The sequence below is a fragment of the Camelus dromedarius genome, chromosome 24 (assembly GCF_036321535.1).
Source record: "Camelus dromedarius isolate mCamDro1 chromosome 24, mCamDro1.pat, whole genome shotgun sequence".
Lineage (NCBI taxonomy): Eukaryota > Metazoa > Chordata > Mammalia > Artiodactyla > Camelidae > Camelus > Camelus dromedarius.
The window spans coordinates 12,690,651-12,704,425 of NC_087459.1; the positions used below are offsets into that span (position 1 = coordinate 12,690,651).

At 47.8% G+C, this 13,775-nt stretch overlaps 1 protein-coding gene across 1 annotated transcript; it reads right to left on the bottom strand.

Annotated features, from left to right (window-relative positions):
• Nucleotides 1-460: 460 nt before the first annotated feature.
• Nucleotides 461-13,487, bottom strand: LOC105091384 (group 10 secretory phospholipase A2). Its single transcript, XM_010982872.3, has 4 exons — nucleotides 13,340-13,487; nucleotides 9,966-10,116; nucleotides 8,171-8,277; nucleotides 461-650 (listed from the first exon to the last, which is right to left on the bottom strand). The coding sequence occupies exons 1-4, from the start codon at nucleotides 13,416-13,418 to the stop codon at nucleotides 508-510; spliced, it is 480 nt and encodes a 159-aa protein (XP_010981174.1). The 5' UTR covers nucleotides 13,419-13,487; the 3' UTR covers nucleotides 461-507.
• Between the last annotated feature and the right edge of the window lie 288 nt (nucleotides 13,488-13,775).

The following is a 13,775-nucleotide window of genomic DNA, read 5'->3' on the forward strand; positions in this document are numbered from 1 at the left end:
ACCTTTGTAATAGGAAATAAATTTTAGGTGTTAAAAGTGGAGTGGGATAGGGAAGAAGATTCTTGAGCTAACAACTGCTAGACTTGAACTTCACAAGGGTGGGCACCGTGTGGCTGTCTTTGTTTATTGCCTCAGCCCGGAACCTAGAACACGGCCAGGTGCACGGTAAGTGTTTGTTGATTTTTGACTACTGCCCTCGGGAGCAGGTTAGAAGACAAAGCTCAGCCCTTTCATAAAGGTTAAACCTCAAAAATGGTATCAAACCCAATACAGTCATAAATACAGTTGCGGTTTTATAAAATAGGCATAGGACTTTTGACATCAATTAAACTGGAAACCAAACTGGTTCCAGCCCCAAGTTCCAGGACAGGAGAGAAAGCAAACACAAGGGTTGCGGCTTTAACACTTGGCCTCAGTCCCCTCCTGCAAAGAACTGAATAAGGTTGTTGATCAGCAAAAAGGAGTTTTATTTCCTAGTGCAAAAAAAGACATTTCAAGTCAGGCTAGTCAGTCACACTTGGGTGAGTCCGTCCCACATAAGAAACTGGGGTAGAAGAGGTACTTTAGGTTGTACTCAGTTTGGGCTAAGCAGCTAGCAACCTCCTGGTCACACTTGCACATGAGTTCTTGGCATTTGTCCTCCGCTGGTCCTAGAAGAAGCGGGGAAACAGGTTAGAGCAGGGATTTGCAGAGACTCGAGGATAAACACAGGGGAAGTGAGTAAAACTGGGGGCAGAGAGGGAAGGGTCGTGATTACATCTAGGTGACACTGATGGTTCACCATGTGATCTCCATTTTCATGGCAACTCCAGAGGGAGGTGATGTTTGCCCCATTTTACAGAAAAGGAAATTGAAGTTACCAGGGAAGTCTTTAGACATGGAGAGTCCAAAGTGCATATGAACTTTTGGCTTCTCTTCTCCATCAATATTACACTCTTGGATTTGAGGATCCATTTAGACAAGCAGTAGATGCCTGGGAACCATCCATGGTTGGTTGGTTGGTTTTGAACACTGCTCTGCTATTTCCTAGCTGTGTGATCTTATCTGAACCAAGTCCTCATTTAAAATGCAGGCCCCATTCACTTTGCGGGTTTATGGGGACGCCTGGGTGAGAAAGCCTGTGTAAAGGGCCCGGCGGGGGTCTGGCCCTGGACATGCACTCCATCAGCATCAGCTCCACCTGCTTCTCTCTGCCCCTCTCTAAGTCTCTTTCAGATGCTCCTCCAAGAAAACAGCTTGTTTTAGGTGCCAATCATGTACTCCATACTCCCTTCCATCCTGGGCCCACCTCATACAGAGATGCAGAGGTTGCCACCCAAAGGTAAATCTCCTTCTGCCTTGGGAATCCCATGGCTACAGAGTCATTACTTTGAGATGGAAAGAGTTTGCAATCTTCAAGTTGTATCTTATTCATCTAGAAGATAGAACAGCTGTGGATATGTCACCTGCTTTTGACTGCGGGTTTTTAATTATTCACATAAATGATGGAGTGGACCCACTAGTAAATCCTTCCAAATTCCTCTCAGAGGCCCAGTGAAGCATGAGCTTTGGAGGTCGCCAGCTCGGCCATGGATAGAGTAGCTATGTACCTTGGACACATCACTTCATCTTTCCCAGGCTGTTGCCACGAGACCACGTGACGATGCTAACAGTACCTACTCCTCAGGGCTGTTGGGAGAATGAAAAGAGTCGGTAAAATGCAGGGCATCCAGTAGGCGCTCAGGAGCTACAGCCGACCTCCTTAAGCTGCGAACTGATCTTTAAAAATCCCCTCTTAAAATGCACACATTCCTTGGAGGTCCTAGCAAGTTGGAGCAAGAGAGTCAGAAAATTCATCAGCTTCTCCCTCGGGGCGACACTCAGAGAGCGTGGCAGCACCAGAGGGGACGGAGGGGACAGGGTGATGAGCAGGGGTGTAAGGCAGAGGCAGTGGGCGGGAACCCTAGGCCCTGTAGTGAGCTGCCAGGATTTAAAGTGTTTATCTGCATGACTGCACATAGCGTTTCCCAAACTCAGGCACATGGCAGCTTCAAGACGATTGCTTTAAATCCCTTCATTTTTTAAAATAGTAAGTCAATTATTAAATAAATAAATTATAGTTTAATTATGTTAAATAGCATTCGATTACACTAAGTATATGCTATCACTGACGTAAGTGGGAAACCTAAAGCTTACACCACACATGTTTTTTAAAAGGATTCAAAATAAAACATTTTAAAAATTGATTCAAAAACTAACAAGCAAAAGCAACAACAAAAACCAGTGAAGATAAAGTTCTCATCAAAGTCTGCTTAGATGCTGTTGCCCACCTGAAAGGCTATAAGCCCCCAAATTGGGGTGTCTTGGTTAAAAAGGGGAGATTAGCACATGTAAGAGAGGTTCACCCTCTGTAACAGCCAGATCATCACGCCACTGATACTTCCTCCTTGCCTAACTGGAAAAATTAACAGAGGACTGAAAGGGGAAAGTCTTTCTCACGTAAAATTCATTTATTAAGCTTCCACATTCTGGGAAACTGCTGAGAGGGAGGACAAAGCACAAACACCCCCGACGCCAAAAGCCTGTGTTTAATCACTGCAAACTGCCTTGGTTACAATTCATTAAATGGATAACAGAAAAAGTGGGGACGTGGAAGCCAGCATTGATTGTACAGTTATGGGAAGGGCTGGCTTAGGTCCCCATCTCACCCCATCCACTCAGGGCGGTGCCATCAGCACCCCAACCTTACAGAAGAGAGATCCAGGAAGGGGCATGGGGACTGAGGCCCCAGCCCAGCTCTGCCTGACCCCAGGCCTCAAAAGGCTTGTCCTCAGGAAGGGAATGGGGTGTCAACTCAGGGCACCCGCCCGCCCTTACAAATTCAAGTTTGTAACAGGATTGTTTAATAGAGTTTTAATGACATGGGAAACAGCTTATACTTAAGAGAAAAGTCAGGGGTACAAAACATACTGCTATTTTTTTAATAAATTATGCACGCAAAAACGACCCCCCCCAAAAAAAAGTCACCTCCCAAAAAGAAAAAATGGAGGTTAACCAAGTGGTTGTCTGGGTAATGTCTATGGCAGCTTTATTTCCATAAAACTTTTACATTTTTGTAATTTGAAACTTTTCTACTTTGAGCCATACGGCGTTTTCATCACGGAAAAACCAATCTCAACAAAATCTGAAAGGCAGCTATTTCAAGGTTTAGTTGAAAGGTTTGTTTCCATTATTTGTTAGATTTAAAGTATCTGTCCCATGCAGTGACAGTGCTGAAAAGAGGGGGCATGTGGGGGCTTTGGTGGCCCTCCTCCTCCCTAATCTTACCAGGGCTCCCTTTAGCCCCTCCCCAGCCTCTACAGCCAACACAATTTACATTTTTTAAATGCCCTTGCTGTGTAAATAGCCCTCAGGACAAATTCTCTAGTCCTCCTTCCAAGCTGCCCCTCAGCTGTTTCCACATATAAATTCTAGAGGCACCTCAAATACACCATTTGACTCAACAATTCTAGGACCCAGTGCTACAAAACCGTCTCACAAGTGCACACCGACTTATGAACAAGACATGGTCTCTGCAGCTGTGAACAGGCGTTGATGGGGAAACGGTCAAAATAAGGTACATTCCTGTCACAGACTGGTCATTCTCAATTGTGGGCCATTGTGTCCCCAAGTGGACATTTAGCAGCGTCTGCAGACGTCACTGGTTGTCACATGTGGGGTGTGGGACATTGCTCCTGGCATCCGGCTGGTGGAGACCAGGGATGCTGCTAAACATTTCCAATGCACAGGAACCCCCCCACAACAGAATCATCCAGCCCAAAATGTCCACAGTGTCAGGCTGGAGACACTCTGCCATAGATGATGCTCTAGTTTAAAAAGAATGAGACCAACCTAGATGTTCTAAGATGTCCAAGACATAATATTACGTGAAAAAAAACATAAAATGTATGTAGTGTGATCTGATTGTTCTTCTTATTTATTTATTTAAACACACACACACAAATCTGGAGGAAAGGATGCCAAACTTAGCAGGAGCTAGTTAAAAGTCAGTAGTGTTTAGTACATTCACAGTGGTGTGCAATGACCTCTATCTAATTCCAAAACATTTTTGTCACCCCCAAAGAAACCCCACACATATTAAGTCACTCCCCTATTCCCCTCTTCCCCTCTCCCCCTCTCCAGAGTCCCTGGCAACGAACGACAATGTGCTTTCTTTTTTTTTTTTTTTTTTAAGAATTTTTTTGGGGGAGCAGGGTAAGTAGGTCTATTTATTTATTTATTTTTAGAGGAGGTACTGGGGATTGAACCCAGGACCTCGTGCGTGCTAAGCATGCGCTCTACCACTGAGCGATACCTTCCCCCCACTACTGTGCTTTCTGTCTCTATGGAGTTAAGTGTTCTGGACATTTCATATACATAGAATTATATAATATGTGACCTTTTTTGTCTGGCTTCTTTCTCTGAGCTTCATGATTTCAAGATTCATCCATGTTGTAGGATGTATCATAATCCACTGCGGTTGGCACAGACACTATTTTTCGCTCTCCTCTTTTTATACTACAGAGCCTTGCTTCTCTGTCTTGCCCAAAACCTAGCACAGAGCAGATTCTCCATAATATTTGTTGGGAGAATACAGAAAAGCCATACATCATTTCCTATTCTTATAGAAACCTAGCACCAGTTTTATTATTCCCATTTTACAGATGAGGAAAGTGAGGCTTGGCAGGCTTCAGAGCTGAGAAGTCGTGGGCCAGGATTCCAGCCCAGCATCTCCTGACCCATCGTCTGTGCTTCCCTTATTTTCCCATCCCTTCTCCCTGAGCAAGAAAGATTCTTTCTAAAGCAAAGCTTGGTCTCACTGCTCCATGGCCTCGGGAACCCAACAGCCTCACGTTATTCAAGAATAATAAAAACTTCACATGTATAACTGAAAAATTGTGCTCTATGCTGGAATTTGACACAACATTGTAAAATGACTATAACTCAATAAAAATGTTTTTAAAAAATAGTTATCAGGAAATTAAAAAAAATAAAAAGTTACATGAACTTAAAAAAAAACAAGCTTCAAATGAAACATAGCTCCCCAGAGTTAAGTTTAAAATAAAGGCCGGCCAGCAAATATTATTATATGCTTAACATTTTTTAAAATATATTTAAGTCAGGCCCATAAATGGAAAATGGGCCCCACCTGTAATTAAGTCAACAACTATGTTCAGAATATCTCCAAACAGAATAAGAGAATATTTTTAGCCAAAAATGCATAATAGATATTTTGGTTCTCTTCGTTGGGTTTAGGGAGGGTAGTTCTGTCAACAGGCACAGATTCCACCAGCAGACACACCAAGAAATAGTCTACAAACATGATTTTTACAGGGTTAGGGGCAGGCAGGACATACAGGTTGAAGGGAAGAAAGAAAGATCTTTAACAGATTTCCCATTCAAAGCCCACCTCACCTCCTCTCTGCCCACAGTGGAAGGGGGCAGCTTGGGCACAAGTAACATGTCCAGAAATGGGTTTCTCACCACCACGTTAAGAAAGTCACTTCTCTCCCTGGGCTTCATTTTCCCCAACTCTCATTAGATGGTTAGAGAGATGATGACTCTTAGTCCTAAACATTGATGTTATGTCTCTATATTAATACAGCCTTGCTCTATGCCAACTCCTAATTCAGACCAAGATATGGCTGAGAAACCAAACGTCTCTAAGGACATCCTTCTAAGTCAGCTTATGATAGCTCCTTTTCCTCTAAAGTAGACTGAGTCTGCAGAAGCTGGGGTTTTAGTGGCAAGTCATACCAGATCCTCAATTCTTTCAGATGGAGGTAGTGGGGGTCAGAGAGAGGTTCAGATAAGGATGAAGGATGGAGGAGAGTGGAAGGAAGAAAGTAACAACCTCAGTCCAATTTGGTTATCACGTATTAAATCCTTCTTTCTTCTTTGCAACACCCATCTTCCAGGTAAAGAAACAGGCTCAGAGAGGTCACCCATCTAAGGCCAAGTGATTTTCAACAAGGGTACCAAAACTATTGAATAGGGAAAAAAAGAGTCCCTTCAACAAATTGTGCTGGAACAATTGGATATCCACACACAAAAGAATGAAGGTGGACCCCTACCCCATACCACAGACAAACATTAACTCTATGTGGATCAATGACCTAAATTTAAGAGTTCAAACTATAAAACTATTAGAAGAAAACAGAGGTAAATCTTCATGACCTTGGATCTGGCAATAGATTCTTAGATAGGACACCAAAAACACAATCAACAGAAGACAAAATAGGTAAATTGGACTTTATCAAAATTGAAGCTCTTGTGTATCAAAGACATTATCAAGAAAAGGAGAAGACAATCTAAAGAATGGTAGGAAATATTTGCAAATCGCATGTATAATGGGCCCAGTATCCAGAATATATAAAGAACTCTTACAATTCAACAACACAAAGACAAACAACTCAATTAAAAATGAGCAAAAGACTTCAATAGATATTTCTCCAAAGAAGATACAAAAACAGCCCAAAAGCATGCTTAACATCATTACTCACTAGGGAAAGGCAAATCGTAACCACAATGAGATACACTAATCACCTCTACTAATGAAAAAAAAGGAGGAGGAGGGTATAGCTCATGCTCAGCAAGCACAAGGTCCTGGATTCAATCCTCAGTACCTTCTCTAAAAACAAACAAACAAAACAAACAAACAAACAAACAAACTTAATTACCTCCTCCTCCCCACCCCACCAAAAAAAGTAAAACCTAAAAAACTTGTGGAACCAATTGCCTGTGTCATTTCTGGCTCCTCAGATAACTTGGAGTCTTACTGCCCAAACCCTAGCCCTCCCTACATTGTGCCTTTACTATTAACTCAGTTTCTGGCTTTTCCCATTGATTCGGCTTTTAAATTTATTTGAAAGGAAACTTTAAACAGAAAATACCATCCATCAGAAAGTAATATTAAAAAGAAATGCCTCACTCCTCTTATTGCTTTGTTGTTGTTTTTTGGGGTGGGGAGGGGAGGGAAATTTGGTTTATTTATGTATTTACATGGAGGTAGTGGGGATTGAACCCAAGACCTCGTGCACGCTAAACACACACTCTACCACTGAGCTATACCCTCCCCGCTATTGCTTTCTTTTAAAAATCAGAAAGTTTGCCCTGAGAGACACAACATTTTTCATTGCAGTTTTATTTTTCTTTGAACTTCGGAAGTGGCTGGTCATGTAAAATGTACGCTGATGTTAGAATAGATTGTGTTACAATTATCCTCATTAAATATATGCTGCTTGTGGTTAAAGATAAAGACATAGATAAACAGATAGGTAGATAGATAGATATGAAGGATTTTCTTTAAGCCAGAACTAAATTTAGAAATAGAACTGTTTTTGAATAAGGCTGTAAACCAGAAACTCACTCTGTGGGTTGAAAAGGATCAGCCAGAGTTCCAGGGATGTTAGAGCAAAGTTGCACAGAACTGAGACTTTCTCCTAATTTCATAAAATAAGAGGGATTAAAAGAGAATTGAAAACCACTTTCTTTTTGAGGGGTTCAGGGTTACTCAGTAAGTGTTCACATACTCCTCCAAATCCTGTGCTCGGTGGAGGGGTACCTGGTCACCCTCACCGGAGGTTCTGTGTTGAGTCACTTCGTCAACAGACATTTAATGACATCTACTATGCATGAAGCCCTGTGACACTGTCATTGCATCCTCACAATAGGCTGGCTTGATTTCTGCCCCCAGTTTACTGATGAGGAAACTTCTGAGACTCTGAGAGATCAGAGCTGGGCCTGAATCTGAATCACTGACTAAGCTATTGACCACCAGGCCAGGGATTGCAAACTCAGCTGTCCCCTGTGGCAGGTAGTGCTAATGAGTGAAGCAAAGGAGAGACGTCAAAGCCAGGTGCACTCTTCAACTTGACAAATAAATGGGCTCACCACTCCCATTTTGCTCCAAGCATTCAGCCTTTCGGTCTACCTTCTGTTTCTTTAGGTTTGATAGAAATATTTCTTTTCCATAACAAAATCAACAGCACAAGGGAAATGAAATATGGTAATTGACACTTGGCCTGAAGGTCAGACAGACAATAGGGCATGGTAGAGACTGGGGCAGATGGGAGAGAGATCCTGCCTATAATTGGGAGCCCCTCTAAGCTCCAGCCGCTGGTTGCTACTGTGTCTAATGCTGGGAACTCACCACACTGGATGCTGTGATTGACACACTGCCAGGAGTAGCGCTCCAACTTGGGACTGCAGCCAGCATCCTCGGCACGATTGTAGCAGCAGTCGTGGTGATGACAGCACCTGTGGATGGTGGCCAGGCAGACCAGCAGGTGGGTGAAGGCAGGGATGCTCTCTTGGCCATCTTCCTGTGCCGGAACTATGGGCAGGTGGGGACCCCCGGGGTGACAGCATTTTCTGGTCCAAGCTTTGTCCCCAAGAATCCCCATCCTGGGAAATAATTCTGCTGACCCCAGTGTGTCCTGTACTGCCTCCATCCCTTGGCCACACTCGAGCCTGGCCCCTGAATGCCTCACTCTCTGAGTCTCTGAGCTCCAGCCTCACTGTCTCTTCTCTGTTCCTGGAGCAAGCCACACCCTCCCTGCCTCCTGACTTTGCCCACGCTCTGCCCTCTGTCTGGGAGAACTTCCTACCCACTCTTCCTGCTCTAGGTCTCTGTCCAAGCACCAGCCCCTTTCCTCAGAATGCCATCCAGATCCCCTGTCTCCCCAGTCTCTGCCAGTCTCCTTATCACACCCTCTCATAAAACCAGGTTCCTTGCCTCGGGACAGGTTTATGATGAGACCCTAATTAGGGAGAAGACTGATTAACATCTGTCCTCCTGGCCAGAGCTCTGTGAGGGCAGGGCCATTTCTGTCCTGTTCCCCTCAGGGTCACCAGAGTCCAGCCCCAGATCTGCCACATGATAGGACCCCAGTTACAATAGTAATAATAATAATAACAACATACAAGTTCCCCGAGAAACACCTAGAGATATCTATAAATCTGCCCGTCATGCAATCATTCAGAGCTACTGTTTCCACCCAGTCATCAGCCCCACACCATGTCGAACCCTCAGTGGGGTCTGGCAGGGCGACATCAGTCAGATTCTGCTCTGTCCCCAAGGAGCCCCAGTCTGGTGGGGGAGGCAGACGAGCCACCAGATGCCACATGCGTGCCAAGAAGTGCTGGGATGTTGGGTAAGGAGATGGGATTCTGGGAGCCAGAGGAGGTACCAGGCCCAGCTGGGCTTCAGGGAAGGCTTCCTAGAGGAGGTGACACCTGGGCTGCATCTGGAAAGATGTGCAGGAACCAGACAACCAGAGTGTGGGAGGGCAGGGGCTTTGAAGGCACGAGGCTGGATAAAGACCTGTCAGTGACGATTACACCCTCCAAGCTAGGGAAGGGACAGTCAAATTCTGCCCTCTATGCCTACTAGCACAATGTGGAAATGGGCTGAGTAGCTTTCAGCCTCCATGGCCTCGTCTGTAAAATGGGGATAGCCATGGAACCTGCCTGCACGGACGGCCGCAAGGGCAAATGAGAGGAAGTCATGGAAAGATCTAAACACACAGCCTTGCACAGAACAGGCCTTTTCCACACGGTAGTAGAGGGCAGTGACGAGGGGCCTGGCTCCAGCAAGGCTGCCTGTGTTCAAATCCCAGCCTCCACCCCATCCTCTCTGTGTGGCACCAGACAAGTTGATCTGTCTGTGCCTCACTTTAATGTTCTCAGAACACTTCTGGTGCATATCTGATCGATGTCATGTCATTTTTTTTTCAGCTAAAGTAATCACTCCATGGCCAGATTGGGGGGCAGCTGGCACCAGGTTTGTCCTCACCAGCATGTCACCCAGGAGGTTCTACACCTGCAGGGTGGTAACCCATCCTGGGATCTTCTGAGTCTAAACCCCAGCCCCAGTTTTGGATATTTCCTCATAGGCCTTAACTACCCCAGGGGGTGGAGGCCTTCTAGCCCGAGCAAGTACTCACCAGTCAACGGCGTCCAGCGGCTGGCCATGGCCGCCCAGCCCACAATAGCAGCCGTAGTTCACATAGGCCATGGAGGAGCGGGTGCCAGCACATTCCACAGTCCCTGCCAGTTCTATGAGCCCACGTCGGTGCACATGTGACCTCTGGGAAGCTGGTGGGAGGGAACAAAGGTTTGAGGCTGCAGGTCGGGGCTGCCCTGGCCCTGGGGAAGGGTATTACTCTGAAAAGGGCCTTCATAACTATCTGAGTTTAAATCCTTTTTCTCCTACTTCCTAGCTGTGTGACCTTGGACAACTCAACCTCTCTGTGCTTTGGTTTCCTCATCTGTAAAATAGAGGGACAAGGTGACCTCACTCCATAGAATGTAATGAGATCATGCATGTAAAGCACCCTGTATCCAATGAGCTCTAACTATTATCATCAATATCTTCAAGGCAGCCCTTGAAAGAGAAAACAAGTCACAGAGACATGGTGTCTGAAAGATCATACCACTGGGCCTTTGCACAGGCTGGTCCCTCTTCCTGGAATGCCCTGATTCCCAATCCTGTGCCCTCTAAATACAATCTGATTGCAAGTTAGGCATCATATGTCTGTCCAGTCACCTGTGCTGGGCACTGAACATCAGAGATGAGCTGAATAGGGTCCCTGCCATCAAGGAGGGGTCCTCTGCGGGGGCTTCCTTGTCCCTGGGTCTCCCCCACCCCGACTAGGCCCCTCTAGACTCTGGCTTAGGGCTCTCTGCCTCTCCTCTTATTGTCACTGCCCAGGTATAGCTTCCTTCCACACGGGGAGGCCCTGTGGCCCCATCCCAGCCATTTCTCTGGATCGCATGTGACTCTGACACACAGCTGTACACAGTTGATACAACTGGAACCCCTGCATCTCCCAGGCGAGAAAGGGGAAGCCCAGGCGAGAAGGATGACCCCTACAGTCACACAGCCAGCAAGAACCTTCACCTGATCAGGGCTCAGACCCAGGTTTCTGACTCCCAAACCAGGGCTCCCTCTTCCCCACCCAATAGCAGCATGGGAAGGAGGGCTGCCAGGGTGACAGAGCCATCAAAGAGGCATCCAAACCCGCTGTGACCTGGGCATCAGAGAACCCCAGACCGACTCCTCATTTTGGTGAGGGCCATGAGTCCACTCTGATGTTTGGTCAAAAACCACAATCGGAGCCACAGTAAGAAGCTGCTGTCACTGGAACCTCACCCTACACCATGCATTGTGCTCCCCAAGTCACAGGCAACATTGTTGTCAACAGCAGAGGCACCTTGTCTTGTGGGCAAAGAGAGGCAAAAGGATCCACCCCAGGTCAAGGTGCTGGTGAGCTACAGAGCAAAACTTCATGCCTAGCCCCGCCTGATTCCTGGGAGTCTGATCTCTACCCACTGCTCCCAGACTGAGGCTCCAGAGGCGATTTATCCATTGCCTTTAATCATCATGTCTCTTTCACATCTTTATCACGTCTTTTTGGTGGGGGGGGGGTAGGGAGGGGGGAGTTCTGTTTGTTTCTTTGTTTGTTTACTGGAAGTACTGGGGATTGAACTCAGAACCTGTGTATGCTAATACCACTGAGCTACACCCTGCCCCACCTTCAATTCTTTTTATCCAGAACAAGTTTTTATCACACTGACATTTTTGAAGGGTCTAGGCCAAAATCAAGTCCAATTTTATTTTTCTCTCAGTGGACAAAAGTAACATACTGGTGTAGGGGACTAGAGATGAGTTGAATAAAAACGAAACGTAAAAAACAAGTTTAGAGTTTAAAGTTTTGCCTCGAGGAGGGAGGGTATAGCTTAGTGGTAGAGTACATGCTTAGTATGCACAAGGTACAAAAAAAAAAGCTTGAAGTTTTGCCTCCTTCTCTAGATGACTGGTCCTCAGACTTGGCTCACAGCTGGCTGAAACCACCCGAGGCTCCCATCCTCCTCCAGGAAAAGTTCAGGGTCCTCATTGAGCCAGAGGCCCTGCAGGAGCCAACCCCCAACATCTCTCCAGTATCCTCTCTCAGTCCCTCCACGTGGACCCTGCTCATCATTTCCTGTTCTTCCTGATAAACTTCCCATCACATACACACTGTGCTGCAAATGCCTTCACCCCATCCTCACCCAGCTCACCCATCACCTCCTTCTGGAATCTGCCTCACCCCCATGTGGCCCTTGTCACACTGTGCCACTGTATAGGAGTGACCCTCCCACCTGGACAGATCTCTGCTGTAGGCAGCTCCGGATGCCCTGACAGGCGGCAGGCTTTCAGAAAACCCTGGGTCCAACAAGCCCCATGGAACACTCCAAGTCTAAGCATATCTGGCTGGACCCTGGTCCTCACTCCACACCCCAAAGCTGTCCCCAGAGGGCCCCTCGACACTGTCCTGACCCACACTCTGGCATCTTAGGATCCTGGGCTCAGCCCTATGGAGAACCCAGGCATGGGCAGACACCCAGCATTGGGTTTGTAACCAAGGCAAACACTCCCTCTGTGCCAACTTAGGTGGGGCAGGTCATTCTAGGGGCTGTTTGCTCTGTCTGCCCACAACAGCCTCTGTGGGGCGTGTCAAGGGTGTCCAGGCCTCCTATGGGCCTGAGGGTGTGTATGTATGTTTGTGTGTGTGTGCATGCATTTTGTGTGTGTGTCCATATGGGGCTATCTCAGTATCCCAGAGTGTGTGTTTGTGTGTGTGTGTGTGTGTGTGTGTGTGTTCCTCTCCGGATGTCTTTGCCTGTGTCTGTGTGAGTCTGTCCTGAGTGCCCAGGTGAGGCTGAGGGTGTTCCATGCCTGTGGTGCTTGTGTATTTCCCTGAGGGTGTCTGGGCACCCAAAAGTGGGCAGTTGCTGAGGGGACTTCTCCAAGGGTGACCCCCCAGAGGTGGGTGAGAAGGCGACTTCATGTCCTTCCCCGATCCCAGTGGGAGCTGAACCCCTGCTTCCCCTGATGCATCCAGTCTCTGGTGTCCCCCTGGCAGTCCTACTGCAGACCCCAGGGGCAGGTGGAGTGAAGGGTCAGTTCATGGGACCCCAGGCCAGGTCGGTGGGGAGGTCTGATCGCTGCAGAGGGTGACAGGGAGCAGATAGGGTGTTTGGGGTGGACACTGAACACCCAGGGAAGGGCTGGGCTAGTTCTGGGGCCCTGGAAGGAATGAGTAGGGGCTCTAGGAGAGTAGGAGGGGAGGGGGATGGACAGGGTTCCCGGGAGGTTGGGAAGCAATGTGACTGTATGCCACAGAAAGGAGGGCTGGGGGCCATGGGGCTCCTGGGACCCCTGGGAGGGCTGGGAGTTCGAGTCTTCACAGAGGGGTAGGAAGGCAGGGTTTCTGGGGAGGGCCGGAGGAATCCCAGAAATTCGCGGGTCCTCGGAGGAGGTCCATCCCTCACTTACCTGCGCTGAGCCAGAGTACGGGTCCCAGTAGCAGCAGCAGCGACAGCCCTACTGGCTGGCACAAAGGCAGCGGACCCATCGGATGGTGGCAGGTGTGGGACGGTCTGGCGGGCCAGTGTAGCACCGAGCCCGGGCCGAACCCCCTGCCCGACGCCCCGCCCGGCCCGGCCCCGCCCAGCCCCGCCCCTGGTGTCGCTCTCCCGCCGGCCGGGCGGGGCCCGCAGGGGCGGCCCGTCGGGCGGCGCCGTGTCTCCCCCGCCGACCTCGACATCTTAGGCATTGAATGGGCGCGGGGCCCACAGGGACAGCCCGACCCCGGATGTCTCGGACTGGGGGCTGCGGAGAATTTCGGAGGTGTCCCCCTGGATTTAGCACAGGTCGGGTCACGGAGTAAATGCCAGGTTCTCGATTCATATTATCATTACCTGCGGGCCCC